Raw genomic sequence first — 25,934 nt, forward strand, 5'->3', positions numbered from 1 at the left:
CCTAGTTTTATGACTAGGCAAAAAAAATTGTCCAGTTTCAACTATATCATGATAAGGACAAGAAATAGGACACACTGAGTTCTTTTCATGGGTGATCACTGAGAGCAAAGCAGTGTATTTACTGCTCTAACGACGGGTTCAGAAAGAATGAGGCATCTTCACTGTCAACTTCTATTCCAGTTGTAGAGACGCAAAAACATTCCTGTGCTACGCAGGTGAGTAACTGAAGGGTTACACAGCAGTGCATCAAGTCAGTTTCCGGTGCCTGGTGGCTCAGCCTTTGGCTCAGGTCGTGATCCCAGGGTCCTGGGATCGAGTTCAGCATCAGGCTCCCAGCAGGGAACCTGCTTCTCCCTCTGCCGGTGTCTCTGCCTCTATGTCTCATGAATGAATAAATAAAATCTTTTTTTTTTTTTTTTTTTAGTTTCATAAAGGAAGCTCCTGCATTACTTGAGAATTATCAAATTGTTTAGATCCCCAAGAAATAGTTTCCCATAACACATACTTTTCAGGCCTAACCCAGAACATGACCAGGTTGTACTGGTTATGGTCCCCAGTTAGCTGAAGCATCCATCCACGTGTGGGTGAACTCCAATGCGCCCTGTGCCAACAGCACCCGTCCCCCCCGCCCCCAGCTGCGGCACCTCCCAGTGTGAGGAGGGCGCAGGCCACGCTCCCCTCCTGCTCCCACATATTCCAGTGGAGGTGGTTGCTGGCTCAGGGTACCAGGGGAGATCAGAACTTGATAGGTGGCCAGAAGCATGTCTCACCACAGCTGGGGGCAGAGGCAGGATTAGGTCCCATAATTTCCACCAGCACCGAAACCCACCCCACATCTACATACACATTCTCCATAAAATGTGCAAACACACTTCAAGACAAGTGTCCCAGCGGTCACTCTCTCACTCTTCCCTTCCCTTGAGGGCTGCAAAGTGGCCTGTCACTGCCCCCAGCTCAGGTGCAAAGATGTCTGAGACATTTCAGCTCATAAAGTCTCTGCCGTGGGTACTGAAAGCACATGTGCATTTTCAAGTTACTGTGCTTCCGGTGGGTGTGGGGCTGGGTGTGGCAGCGGTGGCAGCAGGTGGGCAGTTTCCTGCTGAGGAGGGCCAGGAGGGGAAGCCAGCACACACTACACCTGTCACCCAGCCCTAGAGGTAAACTACTGCGGGAAACTGACCCCAGGGGGATGCCTTGAGACTTGAGTATGTACAGACCCCAGCCATTCAAATGTGCAGTAGTGTCAGCGGTGGGGTTCCCTCCCCCTCTGAGCTCCTAGGGTGCTGCATAAGGTCAGTGGGAGGCGGGGATGGGCTGGCTAGCACACACTGGGTGCAGGGCGCCAGGCACTCTCCTGGCTCCTACCACTGTGTCTGCTCTGCAAGGAAATGGGAGCTGAGCTGGAAAGCAGTCCCAGCGTCACACAGCTCCAGTGGGATGGAGGGGACACTCATTCCCAGGAACAGAATTCCAGCCCATCCCTGAGCACCCCATAGAAGGAGAGAAAGAAAGTCCTGGGTAGGGGGGTGTTTGGCCACGCCCACCACCACACTCATGGACAAAGTGAGAGTCATCCAAGAGATGCACACACCTGACCAGATGGTCACGGTGATTTCTCCGGGTCCCCTGCACATCCTGCCCCAGCCCAGAAGCTTGGAAGCTGGGGAAGCTGTAAGTGTGCCTGACCTTCCAGGAGAAAAGTGAATGCTAAGCACCTGCCGTCTCCTTACCTGCCCAGGTGGGAAGGGCCCTCCTCTGCTGTCTTTCCCAGAGGCCCAATAAGCACCCCTGCTGGGGGTGAGAACTTCGCATACCTCCCGGTGGGCTGCACTCCCAGAAGCAGTGGAGGAGATGACATTCCTGAGGGCACAGGGCTCTTCAGGAGCATCCACAGGACAGCATCGCTGCTCCCCACCAGCTGCCTCCTCTACTTGAACCATTCAGCCTTGGGAAGTGGAGGCTACACAGGGTGGCAGCGCCTGGCTGGGCACGTGAGTAGCGGCCTGTGTTGCCCTCACTGTCATACATTCTATCTGCTTGACTCGAAAGCTGGCGACAGTTACCAGTAAGGAAACCACACTGGGACAGGCAGCAAATGTAGGTCTGGAATAGCGGATGCGACAGTAAAGCGACCACAGTCAAGACATACGGTCAAATCTAACTTGTGATTTGCATAGGATTTTGCATAATGTGCACAGAACATGTGGGGGTGTAACTAGGTATTAAATAGCAAAACTTGAGTACCAGAATCCTGGTGTCAGCTTACCAGTTTCACAACCGTATTTCTGGGATCCGCAGACTGCAAGAGTCTGTGGCTAAAGCACAGGAGTGCCTTCATCTAGACGCTACAAAAGTTACTATTTCAAATTAGCTGACTGATTTGAAAGGTCAATCATGCAAAATCAAATATATGTATTCAGCCCTCTCCAGGTGTTGTTTTTTTTTTTTTTTTTACCTATGGCATTTAATTTTCCAATGACACTTAGCTGATTTTCCTTTTTAAGAAAAAATCATGGTTGGGGTGCCTGGATGGCTCAGTCGGGAGAATATGCAGCTCTTGATCTGGGACCGTGAGTGTGAGCCCCATGCTGGGTATAGAGATGACTAACAAAAATAAATAAATAAACTGAAAAAATACACCCATTACCTTAACATATTTTTAATGAAAAATAACAACACCTGCTAAAACAAATCAGAGAAGAGGGGCAGACTCTGTGCTAGGTTCTTGAGCGACCACACGTCCGCAGCCTCGTAACCGCGCTGAGTGTTCATGGTGGCAGGAGTGAAAAGTGCAGTGTCTTGGGATTATTACTAACGTAGACGCTGAGAGGGTCTCCCGGACCCCCGGGCACGGTGAGAACTGCTGCAATGCCTGCCGTGTTGCAGGAGGGACCCTATACTCTGGAGGCCTCACCACGAAGGTGGCTGGGAGGGGTGTTCTCCTTTCAAACCAAAATTTAATACTTGGCTCTCTCTTGTGTCGACAGCCTGGAAAAAAGTTTAGAACATGAGATCGTGTGGGAAGATGAGACACAAACTCTTCTATTAAAAATGCTATGCCCCGGGGCAGCCTGGGTGGCTCAGCGTTTAGTGCCGCCTTCCGCCCAGAGCGTAGAGACCCGGGATCAAGTCCCGCGTCGGGCTCCCTGCATGGAGCCTGCTTCTCCCTCTGCCTGTCTCTGCCTCTCTCTTTCTCTCTGTGTTTCTCATGAATAAATAAATAAATAAATATTTAAATGCTATGCCTTAAGTTTATAGTATACCTTTTCCTCGCAAACCTCAGACTTCGGTATGTGAGGTGGACTCAGCATCTCCCACGCGGCAGGGAGCCCACGTGCTAGGGGACACTTGTGGAAGTGAGGCCCAGGGCAGGGTGTCAGGCACCCAAGCTGTCGCCCGGCCCTGACCCCCACTGCCCAGATGCCAGCGGCGCACCCAGCCACCTCACGCGGGCCCGAGGCGGCCTGTGGCAGCCACAGTGAGTTCAGCTGGTGAACCCCCATGCCACCCCGTTCCCTGCAGTGGGGGTACCTGACCCCATGATACACGACACAGATGCTGAGCCCCTGTCCGGCGAGTGGCCGCAGCATGGCTCCCTCACCTTGCAGAAGCATCTTGCCCTCCAGTGAGGTTAGCTGCCCTGGCCTGGGGCCCCTAAGAGCGAGGTGGCCCGTGTGGACGGCATAGGTGGCACAGACACCCCACAGGTGCTTGGGCGGGGAGCCCGTATTCAGTGGAGCCCTGCAAATGCAGCCCCCACTTCACAGCAGCTCTGTGAAAGCAGCGTCATGGGAAATGACCCCCTGACGTCTCACGGTGGGCTGATATGTCAAGAGGCGACTTAGTGTTTAAAGGCACGAATAGAATGAACTGTGTGCCTTTGCCACGACCTCTGGGGACAGCCTTTTCCCAAGATCCCCAAAGATCCCCCTGGTCACTGTCATTGCCTCCACATGCGCAGTTCTGGATACACCTGCCACTGCCAGACCCAGGAGGCGATCCCGAGGCCCTGTCCCTCCCACCAGCCTCCCACCGGCCTCTGGGGGCGGCTCACAGACCAACACTGGCTCGCACCCCAACTCTGGGGGCACTACCCTGGCTCGCACCCCGACTCTGGGGGCACTACGGGGGGGGGGGGCGCCAGCACACCCAAGGTCTCACAGAGCCGTGTGAAGCAGCAGCCGTCCAAACAGATGCCCGGGGCCTCTGCTTGGTCCGGGGACAGTGGCTGGCACCAGGCACACCTCCCTTCACTCCTCCCCCTCCCCCACCTCCCAGAGCAGAGCAGAACCTCATTTTTTACGCTTTTTCTTCAGAGAGAAAGTGGGAGCTTACAGAGGTAAGGACCTCGCCTGAGCGTGATGGTGAGACCGACGCGGAGCACCCCCCCCCGCAAGCTCTATCTGGTGACCACGCTGCCGACAGTCCTGGCCGGGGTGATCAGGAGACAGGCGGTGATGTGCACGGTGACAAGACAGGGGGTCGGGTAGGGGCAGACCAGGATGGTCCTGCTAAGGAAGGACCCCCGATGGGCAGGGCCTCTCCCACAGACTCCCTCCTGAGGACATAAGTGGGCAGGAACCAGTGTGACCTGAACTCTCTCATGTGATTGGTGAGACTCCCCCAGAACTTCCACACCCCAGCCAGGGCCTGGCACGTGCCCCTGGCTGACCCATTCCCACTCACCTCCACAGGCTCTGAAGCCCACCATGATGTCCCTCCTGCCCTTGCTGAGGGGGATGGGTAGGGCCAGGCTGCTCCCCTCAAGAGACGAGCTCCCTGCTCATCATCTGTGGGCATAACGGGTTGGGTGAGTGGGGAAACCTAACCAGGTGCACACACACCACACCAGGCACAGAACACAAGCTCACCAGTCCTTAGATCTCTCCAAACCACACCCCCCCCCCCCCCCCACAATCCAACGCCCTGGCCCGAGAACACTAGCCACTGCTGACACCTGGATTGGGATGGAGGGCCACCTGGGAAGCAGAGAGCCGCAGGCAAGGCCTGGCCTGTCTCAGGGCTCCCATGCACCCTCTTCGTGGATGTGACAGCTTTCTCCTCTGTCCCAGGGCTGCACCTCCACCCCCGCAGCAGGCAAACACCTTGACCGAGGCCCTGCTCTCGGCCCCGGGATGCCCGGCACTGCTGGAGAGGCAGCGTGCTCCCAGTGAGCTCTGGGCATGCACGGCTCTACTGCGTCCGTCTGTCCCTGCTAAGCTGTCAGGCCGGGTCCCCGGCCGGCTCCTGCTCAGGGCTCGCATGGTGGCGCTGGCCCAGCAGGCCACCAGATGGACCCCGCTCTCCAACCCTGAGAGGACCTCACTGTAGTCCTGCTGACCCCTGTGCAGACAGGATGCGGGATGGGGGTAGGCAAGTAACTACCAGTCCGCTTCAGAAAACAAAGTCTATGGGGAGCAGAGAAAGCGAAGGGACCTCACTCAGGAAGACCCCATGCTCCTTGACCTCAGGGCCAGGCCTGAGGCGTGATAACAAACATGGAACAAAACGAAGGCTGAGGAGGCAGCCAGTCGGGGCCTGGCCTCCAGGTGAAGACAAGCCCCTCACACAGGCCTCGGCCCCACTGCCTGCCACTTGGGACAGGCGTTCGGCCCGCCTGGAGGACGCCATCCCCGGCTATGCTCATGTACGCACATCTAAGATAACCTTTGTCAAGCTCCACATGACTTCCAGGTCACGCTGCAGCCTCTCGGCGCGTCCCCTGCACATGGTTTCCCTCGTGGTTAGCCCCATGTCCTCATGGCCTGCTTGGCCTCCCCCTCTCGCCAGCTGCCGCGCACACCGCCTCTGCCTCTGCCTGCAGTGCAGGGAGCTGCCCTCTCCACTCCCCCAGGACACCCCAGGGCTCTGCAGCCACGTCAAGTCGGTCAGGTCGTGACCCCTCCAGGGCGGGGGAGGGGGCAGGTGTGGTGCTGGGACCTCTCACCGACAGGCCCCCCCCCCCCCCCCCCGTGTGGTGTGCCCATCCTTACTCCCACCGCCCTGCAGGGGTTAGGGCCTGGGCCTGGCATGGCTCTCCAGCACCCCACCCCCACCTTTCCCCAGCTCCTCAGGATGCGGAGATTCTGATGCACCCTGTTCGAGCAACCTCGTCTCCAGAGCAACCTCGTCTCCAGGCCGGCCGCTCTGCACGGCCACCAAAGAACGAATTCTCCATTACCTGCCCTGAGCCCACTTCTTTATCAATGCTACGACAGCATGGCCAAGCAGGGGCACCTTCCCTGCACCACGGGGCTGTGGTGGTCCTGTCCCAGCAGAGCACAGTGCTGTTCGCTGCAGATCTGACCCAGGCCAGCCCACGGTGTTGGGGAACCTGAGAGCAGGAGGGGGGCTGGGCTACCTTGCCAGGCACCTCCCTCCCCACCACTCCTCCAGCGCAGGGGTGACACTCACCTACCCTCACCTACCTGACTTGGCCCATCAGGGCCTACCCCTAGAGCCAGTTCCCTGCATCCCACCCTGTTCCTGCTATTTTTGCAGGTCTACACCCTGAATGACACCCTTCTAAGTGCTTTCACCATGATACTCCTATGATCTTTTGCAAATGTGTCCTTTAGGACACATGTGAGCTTTAGGACAAAGACTGTATCTTACCCATTTTTCTACAGAAAAACTGCATACTGCCAGGACTAAATGTGCCACTCACCAAACACATTATAAATTTGACCCAGAAAATATTATTTTTCCAAGTGTGGGTTTATTTCAAAATTGTAAAGATTTATATATTATTTATTACATATAATAAGCAATTTTTTAGCTTAAAAACTTTCACATTTAAAGTTTTTTTTTAAAGTAAAACTTGACATTTTTAAAGAGCCAAAAAAGCCTGCAGCATAGATTTATCCTTAAATATTCACATTTTAAATGCTGTTTAGAAAAGGTTAAAAAACTAAAAATCATTTACAGTTGGCAATGATTAAAAACTCCTTATTTTGGGAAAGAACACGTTAATGACACATAATGAATTTCATGTTACAAGTATTTAACAGTTTAATCAAATATGTAGTTTCCACCAGTACACAAAATGGTCTTAACCTGTCACACCAGTTGTTTGGGGAGTGATTATTACATCAGGAAAACCGTATTTCACAAAAAACAGAACGCTGAAGTTCCAATGCTCTTTTCAAAGTTTCTGATTTTCAATTTAAGAGAGAAGAACAGCATTTAATTACTGCATCCCTGGTGGGGGGAAAAAAGGAGAAAAAACAATGTAATAATCTGCCTCATATACAGTAATGCCGGAGGAAACACTGCTGCCTGCCAAGAGACAAATGCATCATCACCTGTTTATGTCAGAACTCAGATGCAATCACCAAAACACTCCCTAAGGAAACTCTGCTGACTATCACTTGAAATCAAGAACTGAGATTTGGAAATCATGTTTTAATGCCTGAAATGGCATTTAAGAAATCTTTTCTAGTACATATGCTAATCTTGAGAAAGAAATGTAAATACCAAAAATAACCTAACAAAAGAATTGTAAAAAAAAGAAATAATTGGATTTTTAAAAACAAAATGGGGCAGCCCGGTGGCTCAGCAGTTTAGCGCCGCCTTCAGCCCAGGCCCTGATCCTGGAGACCCAGGATGGAGTCCCACCAACGGGCTCTCTGCATGGAGCCTGCTTCTCCCTCTGCCTGTGTCTCTGCCTCTCTCCCTCTCTCTGTGTCTCTCATGAATAAAGAGAAATTGTTCTGGAAATAAAATCTTTAAAAAAAATAGTTAAAAAAACACAAAATGTTGGGATGCCTGGGTGGCTCTGTGGTTGAGCGTCTGCCTTTGGCTCAGGGCATGATCCCGGAGTCTGGGATTGAGTCTCACATTGGGCTCCCCGCAAGGATCCTGCTTCTCCTGCTGCCTATGTCTCTGCCAGTCTCTGTATCTCATGCATAAATAAATAAAATCTTTAAAAAAATAAAAAACAAAAAACTAAATGTTTATAACATTCTCAGAATTCCAAAGAAATATTCACGTGACTTCCTTCGCCTTTCACATTTTCTCCACAAGACAGTTTAAACTATTACATAACACTGTTGTGTATTTAAAGTTACTGTTTGTATGTGGATTGTCAGAAGCATGCACCAATGAACTGGAGCATCTGAGCAAATCCCTGGCGCCACCCTCAAAGGCAGGGGATGGGCATGGCTTCGAGCTCAGGCTTATGGGGCTGGACATCATTTCAAGGTGCTGAGAAACGGCACGAGACCTCTCTACTAAGGTCCTGAGGACTGGCCGATTACCTGTAGCTCTCTTAGTCTACGGCCTGCCCACCTGCAGGTGACCTTGGTCTGCTTTCATGCTCATTAGCACTTGTCAAAAAAGAACCATTCATTTGAAGTGGAATAAAAATAGGATTTCTACAATTTCCTTCACTGTTCACATTAGGCATACAAATTTGCTATGTTTCATATGTAAGCTATGTTTCCAGACTTCACAAAGAAGCAAAGCTGTGCCTAACAGAGTACTTGTCTGAACTGGTTTAAGATTACAACTAGTTTTGGTTTTCCCTCCACAGCTAAATCAGTACATTTCTCGAAAAAATATATAAAAATGGCATTTACTCTTGACATAGAAAATAAACATGTTTCTACTGGCTTCAAAGTTAACACGTATGTATTACATGCCATATTTTCACTAACTTGTTTTTTCTTTAATGTAGAACTTGTTTTGCTGGCATCTCTACATCCCATTTCCTGAGTATTTGCAGTCATGAAAGGATCAGGAATCTCCTGTCAAAATTTCCTAACTGCAAACATCCAGGGGGTAAAAGCAGAAGTATGCTCCCAACCTAACTGCTTACATACGTTCAAAACGGCTTTACTTTATATTGGCAGACTCCTACTCATCTTACGTAAAAAATAATTTCTTTGGGGGAAGAAAGTTAAAGTCCTCAAAGAACAGCCTTTTATATCACATTTTAATTTGCATATGCTAAAATTCATGTAGTTGTGTAAAGATGATTAGAGGACTGGAAACAAGAGTCTCACCTTGCATATGGGATGTATGACAGGCTGTACCTGCAAGAAAAGTTCAAAGATATTGAGACCATCTAAATACTGTTTTTCCGCATGCCAAGTGAATACCACAGAATATACAGCTGCACAATATTGTACAGTAATCCTCAAAATAAGGCCCCAGACCAGTAATAACAGAATCAGCCAGGAATTGGTTAAAAATGCAAATGACTGTGCCCCACCCCCTACCTCCTGACCAAGAAACTCTGTGTTTTACAAACTCTTTATGTGCCTCTGACACCTGATGAAGTCTAGGCTGGGGATACTAGAAATGACCCTTTGGGTTTTTTAAAATAAAAATTGTAAAGTAAAAAAAAAAAAAAATTGTAAAGTAACTGAGAATAAACTGCATTCTCCTTTAGCAGGTAAACCAATCATTAAGTACAGATGATGCAATAGAAAAAGCAACATATTATAGAAAAAGGCCAAGGAATTTGATTCTAATCTCCCCACAGGTCACTGACACAGAGCCAAACAACACGCAGAGGAGCGCACGCAGCACCCAGCAGTATTCCAGCCATCAGTGGAGAGAGAGCCAGGGCCAAGGCAAAGGCTGATCTCTGGACCGGCCACGCCGGAGACAATGGATTGGGGGGTAGGGGGGTGGGGACTGGGTCTTAGAGGGAGCAAAGCAACTGTAGCTCTGAAGAGAAAAGGAAACCCCTGAAAATGTCGCATGTGCAAAAACAAGGAAGTGTGGGAAGTAGAGCTCATCTAATCCAATCCCATGCCCACTGGGCCTTTCTCGCAGCTGAACTAGATGCAGTCCACAGCAGGAAAGGGCTTCCTGGAGGGGAGCGCGTGGTCAGGGAATATTGGGAAGGAGGGACAGGGGAAGTGAGGCAGAGGGAGGGGCACGGGAGCTATTTACATCCACAGGCGGCTGACTCTGGCACAACAGGACTTTGACCTTCTCTGGTCCACTTAAACATGGATTTTTTTTTTTTTTAAATAAATACTTTGGGAGATTTTTTGCTGGAGATCTGTGACAATTTGAAAAAATTCACAAATGAACCCCTTGGCCTAGGAATACCAAAAAGAATTAAGAAACGGGTATTATTGTAAGAATACAATATATACGACGTATTGTTCAGCTGTTTATGTAAGTGGTCAAGCTTCTGGTCAACAGTAGGCCTTTAGGAGGTGAGTTTTGGGGCAGTCCAAGGATATACACAGGTGTTCGACTAGGTGGGGGCTAGTGCCCCTAATCCCCGAGGTGTTGAACGGTCAACCACATTCACTGATGATTCAGATGGGGCAGCGCCAGATATCACAGGGCCACACGCAGCAGAAAGAATTCTACTCTGTAATTATCCAGCAATACAGTGCAAAGGGAATAGCAAACCAACATTCTCTGGGGCTTCTCCTGTGATATGGCCTCACTTTTATGGCTTCACGTAGTATCATCTATATTTCTCGTCATTTCTCTTTCACGTACCAGGAAAGCAGGAAGTGTGTCACTGAGCTGGCACAGCACCTCCCACTGCCATAACCCCTACCTCCCCGAGCCCTCCCTCTGGTCACCACGGAGCTATGTGCCAGTCTCACGGGACACACCCGCAGATCTCACTCCTCTGACCTCCCAGGAGGCCTGGCCCCTCCAGGGCACAGTCTTCATCACGCGGAAGCCTAACGTTGTTCCCAGGCTCCAAACAACACACTTATCACTGCTGAGGGAATTTTAACCTTCTCATCAATGTGAGACTTACCAGGTCATGGACAAGAACTGCAATATGCAGAATAATAAGGCCAGTCCCTTCTTGTGCCACTGACAACAGCAAACACAGAAATAACAAGTTAAGAATTTTTAAGAATATTTTTCACAAGTTCCATCTTTTTCCCTTCCAAACATGGATAATGTTTTATTTACTTTAAGTATGATAGATTCAAGATTCAGTAGATCTGAAGTTTAACTGAAACACTGCTCCATGTACGGCACTGGCTTGGTGGTCCCGAGATAAAGAGCCATGCTCCTACAGTCTCATGTCCAAGTCCACGTCCTCTCTGCTGCACTCAACACTCAAACCATACTCAGCTGTCCCTGTCTGTCCTCTGTGGGACTCCCCACTCACTCCTTCTCTCTTGCTCCTTGAGTTAGGTTTTGAAGGAAAACTGCATTCTATTGTGATCTTCTAGGATAATGTAAAACGAACAGTTCCTGTTAAAATGGGCTATTTTTAGGATTCCTTGTCCATTTTTATTTATATTTGTTCACTTCCTTATCATTTTAAGTCTACTAACTACAAATAAATACGTGGTTAGACCATCCCAGCACCAGAAATCAATATTCCACACAGACATACAGGTACTGTTTAAGAATATTCTAAGTTATCAGTGGGAAATTAGGTTTAAGACTGGTCACATAATTAAAGCTCAATCCTTACATGATCAAAATTAAAAAAACTGGAACATTTTTGATAGAGTATTTCTAAAACATATTATGTACTACTCTTCCTTTTTCTAAGAGTGCAGTTTTCTTGATAGCTCAGGAACTACCTCACATCCCTTTGGAAGCAGATGGTGCAACAAACACATATACTGAAGACTCAGGAGTCCCGAAAAGTGAGCCGAACTGCAATATTATAATTTCCGGTAGGCGAATGAGCCGTTCACCCTCACAGAAGACGTACAAAATTAATTTCTCTTCCCCTTTTTTTTTTTAGTGATTTTACATCTTTTTTACAATTAAAGCAAGTAAGCTCTACACCCAGCATGGAGATCCAAATGCCCGGTCTTCCAACTGAGCAAGCCAAGCAGCCCCATTCGCCTCTTTTGGTTAATTTGTTTTGCTTTGTTTTCTTGCCCTTTCTCCTTATTAGTTTCAACATCCTGTGATTCTCCCATTGCCTGAGGGGACGGCAAAGCAGACAGAGGAAGCAGAGCCACTGCAGGAGCCTCTTGGAGCCTGGGAAGTAGGAGGGGGCCGTGAGAGGGGCAGCTCAGTCTACCCTGAGAGTAAGAACTCACCTCTCCGTTCCGAATGGCAGAATCTATCACAAGCCTAGCCACTAACTTGATGTTCACACACACAATCTTAGGAACACCTGACCTTTGGGGGTTTTAAGAAGCCAGACTTTGAGCTCCTTTGGGATGGCGATATGACACCGGGGAGGGGCCACCGTTAGTAGAAAGCAGGCACCGCTGACGTCACTTACCCAAAGAGCAGCACACAAGGTAAATATCAAACACAACTATAGAAAAGGAAAGAAAAAATTGCAAATGTGAGTCCTTCCAAAAGCTTAAAAAAATTCATAAAATCAATGATGCGGCCGACTCTTGATATACTTATGTACTCCAGGCCAAGCTTACCCTAAGCTTACCCTACCTTCACATCTAGGACTGCAGTGTTCCTTGGCGAACTGCAAGCACCTAGTAAACAATCCTCTGATTACATCAACAGGAAAGATGTTTGAGAAAGGATCGTATCAGCTGCTTTTAAAAAAATTCTTATATAAGTAATGCTCAGTGTCCTATCACCCTCAGGTGTACAGTACAGGGATTGAACACCTCCACACACCGCTCACTGCTCATCATGGCACCTGGACGCTTAACCCCCTGACCACAGCTGTTATGAGGGCTCCTGCTAATGTTTCATAACAGAATACTGCAACAGATATTATTAGCAAGACAGGGAACACCCTTACTTGACACAAGGAATCTACTGTCATGATTTTCACACCAAAGAGGACATCATCACTCCATGTCCCACTGTCCCGGGAGGAGGCAGGGAAGTGATCATGACGGGCAGGCCACAGCAACAGTGACAAGCAGGAGGCTGGCAGGCAGAGCCCTGCATGAGACCCAAGCTCTGACGCCCTGAGTGGTAAGTCAGTTGTCTGCTCTCGCCTTAAGTTCTCTTCTCTTTGAAATGAGGATGGTATCTACTGACCTGCTCTAAAGGGCAATGGTGGCAAATGAATTGGAACTTGTCTGTAATGGGCCTAGGGTAGGGGCTGGCACTCAGAAGACTACATAAGTGGCAGTACTGCTTCCCTGTCATTATTAGGCATCAATTATGTTAGCAAATCTGACCACGCTCACTCAAATGGAAACGTCATGACTCAAGTCATCACCAGAGTTACGTGATATAAATACTTCATGGTCTCTCCTGGAAAACACATTTCTGAATGTTCTAAATGTTTGATGAACAGCCTTCTCGACTTTACATTTACTGCATAGAGTGCATTACTAAGATGGGGTCCAGGATATCCAAAGTAAAGCCAATCTACATAAAATCTTAGAAAAGTATAAAACTTCTCACAGTCTAAGCATAAGCTAACTTTTAGGTAACCCACACAAAGTTGAATATTAATACACTGCCGTACATGCTAATATAGGAAATACAAAATAACTGGAAAAATTAGAAAAATGGCAATAAATTATGATGAAGCTAAATAAGGACATAAATAAAAAGTTAGGCTAAAAAGGGTTTTCTTCTCTGATAAGACTCACACAGATTATGTGGGAACATTTCCTTCCTACAAATCCACCAAGCTTAATTGTGTTAAAAAGCTTCCTAGCATTACAAGGATACACTAGCTGATGCTGGTCCTCAGATTCGACAACATGCTTGAAGGCAAGAGAACTCTGCAAGAGACACAGACAAGCCCACAAGGAACCAGAGACTCCGTGGAGAGAGGGACACTTGAGTTCCTTGGCCCACAACACTCAAACCAGCAGCCAAGAACCCAAAACACACAAAGTATAAACTTTCTAACCACAAGCCCAACCCTGCCCGGTTCAAAGATAAAGAGACAGGAAATTTAAGAGTAATGACCTGACAGCCATGCACAAAATCCATAAAGTGATAATAGATGGCACCTGAAAGACATGGCTATAGAAGCCGTGCTGCTGGGAGTACAAACAGTAACACAGGGAAGGGACAAAAGCCAGGTGACAGGCTACTTAAATGAAGCCAAGCGTTCCTGAGAAAAGATGCGAACAGCCTCAGAGAAGAGACCTGTATTCCAGCCACCACCCCCACAAAAAGCACATAGCCATCTGTTACAAGGCGCTCTACAGGGCTGGGAAATGACATATGTCCACTTTAAATACACAGCGCCAACGGTAGGTCTAGACAACAAAAGGCAGGATTTAGCAAGTCAGTCAGTTGAAATAATGCTGTATCATCTAAATTCTCTAAACACACAGCCTTAAGGATATGATTACATGCAGCACAAGATATAATAGCACGTACATAAGAGCGGGCAATTATCTGTAAGATAATAATGCAAAAACACTGCTCTAAGTTTTAATTTTCATTATTTACTTACAAGCATAATAATTGTTGCAAGCAATCTTGTTGTTTCAAACATTTTCTTCAGTTGCTTCATAGGTCCCATTAAAAAGCACGTACTTAAAAAAAAAAAGCAAGTACTATTTGAAACAAACAGAAGGAAGAGATGAATCTACTAATTGGCTATCTAAACATAAATGCTTTTACAAAAAAAAATCTTCTGCTGATTTACGAATAAAAATCTCTCACTAAATCAGTTCTATTTTTCCTTAATATTAAAAGCAAACTTTTTTTAAAGACCTTGTTATTTTATTTATTTTTTTAACTAAGCTCTAGGCCCAACATGGGGCTTGAACTCATGACCCTGAAATCAAGATTCACGTGTTTTACCGACTGAGAGAGCCAGGAGCCCTTAGTGTTCTAGGACACACAAATGCCTTTTCACAAATTATTCATAGTGTTATTTCAAAGCTACAGGTGATCATGATGGTCGAAGCCGTCCTGAACTCACAGGTGACTCGCTCCCCATCTGTGCCAGTCCAATCACTACCACTCCTCACCTCTGCGTGCTACAGACCAGAGCAATGATAAACGACTCCCATGTAACAACAGTGTGAAGCCCACAACAGTGACACAACATAAAACTGCCGGGTAGGGCTTTGTTCGGACTGTAGCCCCAAGAAGCAGCACTATAGGGACCAGCCCAGAAAAGCCCACTGAGCTTGGCCTTGGCTCACGCAGGTTCACTTGACTACCTTGATCCAGAAAATTCCAGAGACAGAAGGTCACCTCTGAAAGCTCAATGTATACAAATGCAAAACTCATACATCTGACAACTACTTAACAGACACCAACACGCTCAAATGTGCACCAAGATCCTCAGAGGAATTCCGGGGCACCAACCCAAAATGCTACTGGGCTCACTGGCGCTCCTCACCCCCAACTTCTCTGCTCAGCACCACTACCGTGGGGGCTCCTAGCTGGTGGGCAGCAGTCGGCTCCTCTCCCTGAGACGGGCTTCCCAAGCAGGGAGCAGAACACAGCAGCCATGAGCCATGGCTCCAGAGGACTATCTGGTGGAAAGCCTGCCAGTCACCTAATGGGGCTCATCCCAGGGTAGTGACTCACCCTCTCTGTGCTACTCTGCTCGGCCACAGGGTGGGGGTGATCACAGTGCCCACCTCTTACACTGGAGTAACAGACAGGAGCACTTAGCAACCCCTACCCTCCCCGCGACAGTGCGCCCCAGCACTCAGCGTAAGTCGATGTACACTTACTGAATGAACAGAAATGTGGCTCTAGCAGCCTTGCTATTGGGGAAGTGCTTACGGCAAGGACGGCTGCTGACAGTGCCAGCAAACCAAACACCCCGAGGAGCCAGACTGGTATACACACCTGGCTAATGCAGAGAGATTTCCAAGAGTATAAAACACTGCAAAAAGCTTTATGCCACCAGGAAGCCACAGTAATCCAGTCCCCTGAGTGAAGATATATTTTGAAATAATTTTACCATTGTGATAGCTTAAAATATAAACATGCTACAAAGGGAATATGATTATATAACAATGGACAGTTTAAGTATCGATATGCTAGTACATAGTCTTTAATTATATTGTTTTGTAAAAACAGTTTTCATTGTTATTTGCTAATTGAACTCTTCTGCCTATTCTGTGTATATCTAACTTAGCCATAACATGTGTAAATCATCTCACTCTCCTTAAATCAATGCTCTTTACAAATGACAAGTTACATAAGGTAGTTAACTTATCTCAGTTCCTGACTCTGAAGCTTTCTATACACACTGATTTTTTTAAAAATATATATATATTTTCACAATCCATAAACTCCCCCCAAATACTAATTTCTGCATCTCTATATTGATCTCTGTGTTCCATGGAAACAGTCTTGCGGGTGGTCTAGACTGCAGGCTGCTTGTTGGAACTAAATGACGTATGACGTTAGCCTGGCCTAAAATAAAAATCATTAGGCAGCAGAAAGCCGTAACTCACAAGGATGGAGAAGAAAATGCCGCAGACGAAGCAGATGACGAACCACTTCAGCCTGGTGTTGAAGCTGAGGGACGAGGCGTCCAGGACCTTAGGAAGGAAGGGGAAGCAGAACATGTCCTTCGGCTGCTTAGTGCAGCCTGACTCTTCAGAGTGAAGGGGGCAAAGCCTCCCTAGACCCTGGACGCGGGGCCCGTTGGCTCGTGCCTGCTGCAGGTCAGTGAGAAGGGCAAGACCCCGGGGACCATGAAGGGAAACTTAAGGCGGGGGTCGGATGGGTGCACCCGTGGCACTGTGCGCCTGGTTTTTACAGCCCTTAGCAGGATAGCAGACATATCCCGACACCCATGAAATGACAGAACATATGTTACACATTATAAAACATTCAATAACTAAAAAAAAAAAAAAAAAATAGGGGAAAAATGAAACAAGACAAGCAAGATGTGGACCAACGCTGAAGCTGGGTTCTGGGCACAGGAGAGGCCTCTAAGTGCAGAGCCCGAAACAGGGGTTCTGATGCACTTGCTGCTCTCAGCAGAAACCCTGAGGGAAGTGAGGGGAGCTGCCAGGGAAGGGAGAGGATGATGTGGTTTCAGCCGACATTCAGCTTGGGCCTGGGAAGGCCACTGTCTGGAACCCACCTCCCATTGGCTGGCCACAGGCTGTAGGCAAAGTGGGGGTGACCGCAGGACCTCCAAGGTGTGCTGGAGGGCACAGCTGTGAGTCGCTGAGGGACGCATACACCCGCTTCACAACGGGGGTGGGCAGCCACCAGTAGTGTCCGCTACTGGATACGTAACTTCCATTCATTATAAAAGGTTCATTTAAAACCAACTCAGGAGAGCCCTAGGTACCTCCTCCACCATTATTAAAAACACATTTTTTTAAATGATCATTTATGCTAGAGCAATGGCACTCCTATACGCAAACTGTAACCAACTTAGGTGGGCGAAGAGTGGAAATCACCAGGCATGCCTTACACAGTAACCCAGACTGAGCCATGGACACATGCAGATTCCTAAGGATACTCATTTCCCAACAAAGCTGAAAAAGTATCAACAACGCTATTTTGGGGAAACTAGAGATATATATTAGGAATTTATAGATCACAATTTAATTTCTAACTTATATTACCATAGATATTTAAAAATAAGTTCACATGCTTATAATGTATTTTCAAGAATAATAAAGCAAAAGCAGAAAATTCCTATGCAAAAGCTCAAAAATACCTCTTGCTACATTCCTTACCTCAACTGATTAACCTGGGAATCCTTATGCGGCATGAAAAGTAGATAAAAACAAGATAAGGTTGTAAATGCAACATATATCACTTAACACATTTTAAATGTTTTAAATTTGCTTTAACTCACATTCTGATTTCTAGCAATGTCACCTGTTTATAGCAAAACCACAGCTCCATTTAAACCAAGAATGGACTTGTCTATGAAAACACCCAAGTACCATCCTTTCTGAGTAGGAAGTGTGGCCAGGAAGTGTGTTTCAACTACACAGAGCAGCATGAACCCCAAAGACCACTCACTGCATGGGAGATGGGCTACAGAGCAGCATCCACGGAAGCCTGCCTTCTAACCTGCAGCCAGAGGACACGGAGATGTGGGGACAAGTCACTTCTGCTTTCCATTCACAAGTTTAAACCACCCCACCATTCCTAAGTTCAGATGCTGGTTTTCAACAGCCAGTTCACTCTTAGCACGATTATTTACATATTAGGTATTTTCCCCTTATTACCATCTTCCAAGTGATGATCTTTAAAATGAAACAAGTTATTTGCATTTGAAAATATAGAATATTCAACCCACAAGCAAATGATTTGTCTTCAGCTTTGCCAACTGTCCAGACTACAGAAACAAATTACGGATTCCCTGGTGCCTTATTTGGAAAACATGCAAGAAAACTTGGTGCAGCATTCCCCACAAAGGAGCCAGAAGGGGCCCTGATCCTCCAGACTCGCTTCAGAAGCACTCAGGTGCTACTTTCTGGTCCAAGCGCAATCAGGAACAAGCCCAGCAGAACCAGCAATCATACTGATTTCTTAAAGATAGTCTCTGAAAAGAAATACACAGGGACATGGGTACCAATTACTTGACATATTTGTTATCAAAGGAAGAGGAACCCGAGCACTTGGCTGGCTCAGTGGATTAAGCATCGGACTCTTGATTTTGGCTCCTGTCATGATCTCGGGGTCATGACATCCAGCCCCACATTGGTCTCCATTCAACAGGGGGCCTGCTTGTGATTCTCTCTCTGCCTCTGCTTCCATCCCTCCCCCAGAGCACTCTCTCTCTCTCCAAATAAATAAATAAAAATCTGTAAAAATAATTAGAGAAACCAAACAAAGGAAGAAGAAGCAAAGAGAAAGCATCTCGTGTGCAGGAGAGGCTCTTCCGCCACAGCAAACCACTACCTGGAACCAGAATTTTGCTGATTTAGAGAAAGTAGTTGGAAAACATCTCCCGGTGGCAGCAGCATTACAGGTGAAAGAATGAAGCCGAGGCCCTGGGGACACTCGCCTCTCTCCCAGTGATGGAGAAGCCAGGAGCAGAGCCACACGATCACGAAGGGGCCGGCTGTCTTGGCCTGAGCCCTGCTCCAGGGTGACTACCACCTGAACAAGCACCCTGAGTGCAGGACTCCCATCAGTCCTCCTTCAAAATGACGGTGGGCAGGAGGAGGAGGAAGGCCACCAGAGCGAGAGCGAGCACGGGGAACAGGTGTCCACAGACGCTCTCGAGGGAGGTCAGCATTGCCTTCTCGGGTCCCGGCTCCTGACTCAGTCTCCTCCGTGACTAGCAGGCCCACCTCACTCCTGGCACCAACAGCTCCCCCTGTCCTTCTCTCTCACTCGGGGCCCCTGACCACAGGTCCTACACTGGATCCCAGGGGAGCCTTGGATAATCGTACATCCACGGGGATTGCCCGGACTTTCTGTTCCTCAACCCCTAATCTCAGTGGCCCGTGCCCTCCACTCCACCAAGTGACCCAGGACGCTCTCGCAGCCCAAAATCTCTCCATATCCAAACTTCAAGCCGCTGCTCTTGGACCCCAAAGTCCTCCAGGTGGCACGCTCGTCCAGCCCACCAGCTCAGTAAGACAGTTAAAATTCCCTTTCTGCTGCTTCCATCTGGCAAAATGCCACCATCAAGCCTGCTTCCTCTGAGCAGTCATGTGGCAAGGTGGGGGGATCGCACCCAGGCCATCAGCACCTCCCAGTGGGCCCCGATGCCGCCCACCTGGCCACTTGACATGGCGGACTGACAGGCACTGTGAAGTCAATGTGCCTTCTCACTCTACTGACCACAGATGATTTCAACCCTGCAAGTGTTGCTGTGACACTTCTACTATACAGATAACTTCCCCTCTTTCACAGAGAAAACAGAAACCATCAACGTGCCCTCCCTCTACTGCTTGCTGCTACCGAGCCCCCAAGGCTCCCTCAAGAATACCTTCTCTTCCTCTTCAGATGACCACAGAGGGGCTGAGGTCGACCCACTGTGCTTCAGAGCCCCACCCCTCGGCCTTCTCAGGAAACTTGCAGTATCAGCTTCTCACCCTTCTCAAAAGTGACCCATGTTCTGTCCCTGAGACCACTCCCATGAACCTGAACACATGAGTATGCCTCTTTCAGCCTGAAGCAGCAGCTCACTTGAGTTCACTCTCCAGCCTTTGCTCATTCATTCATTCAGCAAATACTGCTAAGCGATCTTTGATGTCTGTTCAATGTGCTGGCTGAGGAGTCTGGCCCTCCACACACCCTTCTCCCTGACATCAGGCTCTGTAAAACTGCCCAAGCCTTTGGTTTGGGGCTCTCTGGACAGGGAGCAGACCACCAACCAGTGCCCAGTCCATGGGGTGAAAACAGCACAGAGGGAAGCCGGCCTTTCCTGACTTCCAGCCTCTTGCTGCTACTGCCACAGAAAGTGATCTGAGGCACAATTTGCCCTGCCAGTTTGGCCTACTGCCCCTTCCTTTTTTTTTTTTTTTTCTTTTTTTTTAAGATTTTACTTACTTATTTACTTGAGAGAAAGAGAGTGAGCACACGAGTCGGGGGAAGGGCAGGGAGCCTTACACAGGACTCGATCCCAACTTAAGCCAAAGTCAGACGCTTAGTGGACTAAGCCACCTAGGCACCGCGGCCTATTGCTTCAATGGGCCACTCTGACCCTGACTGCTCAGCACCTGAGCTCGATACTGGTGACACAGCTGTCAATGCGATAAGGTGGCTGCCCGCAAATCAGTAAATGCCCACATGCTAGAACATCAGGTGTAGTATGTGCTATAGGGAGGAATCAAGCAGATCCAAGGATGGAGGGCGAGAAGGGCAGTGCTACTTCAGCTGGGTTGGGAGTCTTGCTAAACGCCTGTGAGGAGGTGCCTCAAACAGAGACCAGGAGAAAATGAGAAGAAACATCAGAGGAAGAAATCCCCTCTCCTCCCCATTACACCAACCTCCCTCTGGATCCACGTCCTCATCTCACGTACCACAAACGGTCTTGTCACCCTTGTGGGTCCCGGAGAGAAAGGGCCCACGCAGGTTAAGGCCATGTGGGCAAACCCTGGGAGCCAGGTTAGAGCATCCCAGAAAAAAAGAAATGGCAGAGGCAGAGGAAGCTGAGCAGAGCACAGTAGTCCTGCGGGACAGGTGAGGTGGGGAGGTGTGCAGAGGGCTGAGGCGCCTGGGGTAGAGTCTGGATCTTACACCAGCGCTACAGGAAGCCGTGTGATTGATCTGGACCCTCACACCTGGCTCCATCTCGCCCTCCTTCCATTATCCCAGACACCTTGCAAGGAGGGACCCTACAACTCTGGCTACTCTGCCTCTTCCCTGGCCTCCAAACCCCCTCAGCAGGGTGACGGAGCAGTCCCGGATCTCAGATGCACCCCCAACACCACCATGCTGCTCGTCACCCCCCTGACGGAGGGGGGGGGAGGGCAGGAAGTGGGCCAGGTGAAGGCCGCTCCTCACTGCTGTTCCCCATCTTCTCAGCCCCAGAAACACCTGCCTGCAAGATCCTGCCCTCACACTAGGCCACCTGCTGCTCCTCCTCACTGCTGTCACTACCATCTCCTGGGTCACCCCATCACTGCCCCCCCGCCCCCACATCACAACTCTTGCTCTTCTAAGGATTGTGCAAGGGGCTCACTATCATGCCTCCACTCCCCTCTTAACTGTTGGGGATTTCATCACTGGAGTAAGCAAGCCTTCCAGAGCTCTATGATTCCTGCTTCTTCATCCTCTCTCCTCCAATGGTCTCTGCACCCTACATCAACCACCAAGCCCCTTATCTGCAGTAATAAGGGCACCATAATCTCAACACTCTCCATGGTCTCAATTTTAAGTATCCCCCTTTTCAACCACCCCTTCCTACCCTCCAGCATCCCTAGTTACCCATCCCTCCATACCCCCCACTCCTGCTGCCCTCCTACAAGCACTCCCACGTACATCCCCCATTTCTCTGCACGGTGTCCCTCTGATGCATTCACTGGGCAACATCCAAACCCCACTTAAATCCAGCTCCCAGCCCTGCCCTGCCCTCCTGCTGCTGCTGCTCAGGACTCCCACCTCAAATGGTCCTCAAATCCAGGACCATCACCCACAAGAGAGGCCTTGGTGCTGCCAACAATCCCACTGTTGCCGCCCATCCATTCACTCGCCTGTTCTCTTAAACAACCTCCACATCTTCTTCCGGAACGTCAACACTCACTCCCCCTCCAACTTCCAACTGGCAACCCTATTTCCCATTTCTGTGAGAACGGCTAAGGAGTCATGGGAGAATCCTCCTGTGCTCCAACGGCAGCACCTGGAGCCCACACGAGCTGGCCATCCACGTGCCCAAGCCAGGCTGGTCCCTTCTCTTGTGCACCATATCCCACCTCCTGGGATTTTCCCAACCACACCTGGATGGCACTCTAGCAATGATCCTGTCTCTTGCCTGTATCATCAGCTTCGCCCTTTTCTGGACTATTCTCAACATCTTTCCCCCCTGTAGTCTGTGGGCTCAAGAAAAGTGACACTATCACCTTCATGTACCCAAGGTTCAGAGCAGCTCAGTACCACTGAACTTCCTGCCATGAAATGTCCCATTCATATACTGTCCTATGCAGCAACCACTAACACCCGCGCCCACCTGGGGTGCCTAGGTGGCTCAATCCGGTCAAGTGTCTACCTTTGGCTCATGTCATGCTGTCTAGATCCTGGGATCAAGCCCCACATCGGGCTTCCAGCTCAGCAGGGAGTCCGCTACTCCCTCTCTCTCTCCCTCTGCCCCTTCCCACCCCTGGTTCTCTCTCTCAAGTAAATAAAATCCTTAAAAACACAACACGTGTGCCTACTGAGCACCTGAAATGTGGCTGGTGTGACTGAGAAACGATTTTAAATATTATTTAATTTCTTAAAAGATTTTGTTTATTTGAAAAGATTTTATTTACTATTTGAGGGAAGTAGGGAAAGAGCATGCACCAGCCGGCGGGAGGGAGAAGCACACTCCCTGCTAAGTGTGGAGCCTGATGGGGGGGCTTGATCCCAGGACCCTGAGACCATGATCTGCACTGAAGTCAGCCACTTAACCCACAGCCACCCAGGTGCCCAAATCTTATTTAATTTTTATTACTTTAAATGTAAGTAGCCACATGTGGCTATGAATCCTGCAGGGTACAGCACAGCGCTGGAGCATGGAGTGGAGCACAGCAGAATGACTCTGGGTGGGGGGAGCCCGTACTGCCCTCCTGACATCTCTCACACTCGTATTTGTGGATTTTATTTTTTTAAGATTTTATTTATTTATTCATGAGAGGCACAGAGAGAGAAAGGCAGAGACACAGGCAGAGGGAGAAGCAGGCTCCATGCGGAACCCGATCCTGGGACCCCAGATAACACCCTGGACCAAAAGCAGGTGCTAAACCCTTGAGCCACCCAGGGATCCCCTATTTGTGGATTTCTATATTACCATCTGCCAAACTGCTTATGGCTCCCCTGAAAGCAGATGCTTGTGTTGTAGACTCTGGATCCTCACACACTAGCCTAGAATCTTGCCCCCAAAAAGGGCTGAACAAACAGAACAAGGGAGGGAGTCAGGTAGAAAAGGGTCAAACAAAAGCCCCTTCTGCGGCACACTAGGCGCTACGCGCTGCGCTCCTGGGCCCGCAGAAAAGAACTAGTCAGCAGGCACACACCAGAAACACTGCAGTTACTGCGCGGGGGATATTTTTAATTCTTCCACTAGAGAGAGTAACCTTCACCAGGCCTCCGGGTAAAGCACAGAGGCAAAAAAATGCTTTTGTTTGGTTGTGAATCTTTTACCAGGGACTCAATGCCTTAATGAGCAACTTTTAACTCCGTTTCTTTCACTTCCCAGTGACCTTCCCCGCCCCCGCTCCGGTCTCCCTACTTCCGAAGGACCAATGCGCACTCACAGCACCTCGTCCACCTGGGGGACAAACCCCTGAACGCACCTCGTCCGCCTCCCCGGGCAAGCCCCTGCAACCAAGCTAGACCTCGGCTGGGCTCTCCCCGCAGCTCGCAAGACAGAGCCGCCGCCCACCCCTGGGCGCTGCCCCCTGCAGGCCTGCCCCCGGCCCACCCCCTCAGCCCCCGCTGCCCCCTGCAGGCCTGCCCCCCGCCCCAGCCCCGGGGCGCCTCCCCCTCTGCAGGCCTGCCCCCGCCCCACCCCCCTCAGCCCCCGCTGCCCCCTGCGGGCCCTGCCCCCTGTCCCCCCGGGCGCTGCCCCCTGCAGGCCTGCCCCGCCGCCCCAGCCCCGGGGCGCCTCCCCCCTGCAGGCCCTGACCCCCGTCCGCCCCCCCCCCCCGGCGCTGCCCCCTGCAGGCCTGCCCCCGCCCCACCCCCCTCAGCCCCCGCTGCCCCCTGCAGGCCCTGCCCCCTGTCCCCCCCGGGCGCTGCCCCCCGCAGGCCTGCCCCCCGCCCCAGCCCCGGGGCGCCTCCCCCCTGCAGGCCCTGACCCCCGTCCGCCCCCCCCCCCCGGCGCTGCCCCCTGCAGGCCTGCCCCCGCCCCACCCCCCTCAGCCCCCGCTGCCCCCTGCGGGCCCTGCCCCCTGTCCCCCCGGGCGCTGCCCCCTGCAGGCCTGCCCCGCCGCCCCAGCCCCGGGGCGCCTCCCCCCTGCAGGCCCTGACCCCCGTCCCCCCCCCCCCCGGCGCTGCCCCCTGCAGGCCTGCCCCCGCCCCACCCCCCTCAGCCCCCGCTGCCCCCTGCAGGCCTGCCCCCGCCCCACCCCCCTCAGCCCCCTGCAGGCCCTGCCCCACGTCCCCCCCGGGCGCTGCCCCCTGCAGGCCTGCCCCCCGCCCGCCTCCCCGCCGCCGCCCACCGGCCCGTGTGCCCCCCCCGGGTGCAGAGCCCCGCGCAGAACACCCCGGAGAGCTCGGCGGTCCCCGAGGGTCGGCAGGCCCAAGCGAGCCGTGAGGCGGACTCAAGGCTTCGCAGACCCCACGAAAACCCGGGAAGCTCCCCGAGATTCTCCCCGGGAGGCGGGGAGCCCTCCCTCCGCCCCCGAGGTGGCAGGTGGGCGCCCGCCCGGCCCCCCCGGCCCCGCCGCGGCCCGCTACCTGCGCGGTCAGGCCCTGCTCCTCGTCGTCCTGGCCGCTCAGGACCCGCCGCAGCTTCTCCATGGCCCCGCTTCCCGCCGCACTGGCGGCCCCGCTCGCCGGACCCCCGCGGCCTCCCGGAACCCGGAACCCGGAACCCCACGCGACCGGACATCCGGCTCGCCGCTTCCGGCGCGTCCCCGCAGCCCGCGCCTGCGCGCTGGGCCCCTCGGGCCCGGGTCTGCGCCGGCGGGCGCTGTGCTTCCGGTCCGGGCGCTCGGGCTGCGGCGGGCGCTGCCTCCTGTCTCCTGGAGTCGGGGCTCGGCGGTGGCACGGCCAGGGACGTCGGATGAATACAGCCACCGACCCAGGACCTCCCGCGTGTACCCCACGCTCTGTGCCGCAGACCCACGGCCGGTGCTCCAGACCCGACCCCACACCGCAGCCCGGGGCCTCCAGGACTGCCACACCCAGCACCCAGGACTGCCGGTCCGGCACCTAGTACTGCAGACCGGAGCCCCACACTGCAGCCCCGACACCCAGCACTGCAGACCTGAGCCCCTCCCTGCAGCCCCAGCACCCAGACTGCAGCAATGGCATCTAGTACTGCAGATCCCGCACCTAGTACTGCAGACCTGAGCCCCTCCCTGCAGCCCCAGCACCCAGACTGCAGCAATGGCATCTAGTACTGCAGATCCCGCACCTAGTACTGCAGACCTGAGCCCCTCCCTGCAGCCCCAGCACCCAGACTGCAGCAATGGCATCTAGTACTGCAGATCCCGCACCTAGTACTGCAGACCGGAGCCCCTCCCTGCAGCCCCGACACCCAGCACTGCAGACCTGAGCCCCTCCCTGCAGCCCCAGCACTCAGACTGCAGCAATGGCATCTAGTACTGCAGATCCCGCACCTAGTACTGCAGACCTGAGCCCCTCCCTGCAGCCCCAGCACCCAGACTGCAGCAATGGCATCTAGTACTGCAGATCCCGCACCTAGTACTGCAGACCTGAGCCCCTCCCTGCAGCCCCAGCACCCAGACTGCAGCAATGGTATCTAGTACTGCAGATCCCGCACCTAGTACTGCAGACCGGAGCCCCTCCCTGCAGCC

General features: G+C 51.2%; 1 protein-coding gene and 1 long non-coding RNA gene across 4 annotated transcripts; both read right to left on the bottom strand.

Annotated features, from left to right (window-relative positions):
* Positions 1-383: 383 nt before the first annotated feature.
* On the bottom strand, positions 384-4,893 carry LOC112644419 (uncharacterized). The gene is made up of 2 exons (XR_003126371.3): positions 4,687-4,893; positions 384-2,988 (listed from the first exon to the last, which is right to left on the bottom strand). It is a non-coding gene; the product is annotated as an uncharacterized LOC112644419 (long non-coding RNA).
* A 1,805-nt stretch (positions 4,894-6,698) lies between these two features.
* Positions 6,699-25,009, bottom strand: SFT2D1 (SFT2 domain containing 1). 3 transcript variants are annotated; one of them, XM_025422725.3, is made up of 8 exons: positions 24,850-25,009; positions 16,278-16,364; positions 15,664-15,746; positions 14,306-14,387; positions 12,188-12,223; positions 10,742-10,800; positions 9,006-9,035; positions 6,699-7,200 (listed from the first exon to the last, which is right to left on the bottom strand). In XM_025422725.3, the coding sequence occupies exons 1-8, from the start codon at positions 24,910-24,912 to the stop codon at positions 7,161-7,163; spliced, it is 480 nt and encodes a 159-aa protein (XP_025278510.1). In that variant the 5' UTR covers positions 24,913-25,009; the 3' UTR covers positions 6,699-7,160. The 3 variants fall into 3 exon arrangements, with proteins under 3 accessions (XP_025278510.1, XP_025278511.1, XP_035562298.1); XM_025422726.3 differs by lacking the exon at positions 12,188-12,223; XM_035706405.2 differs by lacking the exons at positions 6,699-7,200; positions 9,006-9,035; positions 10,742-10,800 and adding an exon at positions 11,347-11,937.
* Between the last annotated feature and the right edge of the window lie 925 nt (positions 25,010-25,934).

This window comes from Canis lupus, chromosome 1, assembly GCF_003254725.2.
Source record: "Canis lupus dingo isolate Sandy chromosome 1, ASM325472v2, whole genome shotgun sequence".
NCBI classification, from domain to species: Eukaryota; Metazoa; Chordata; class Mammalia; order Carnivora; family Canidae; genus Canis; species Canis lupus.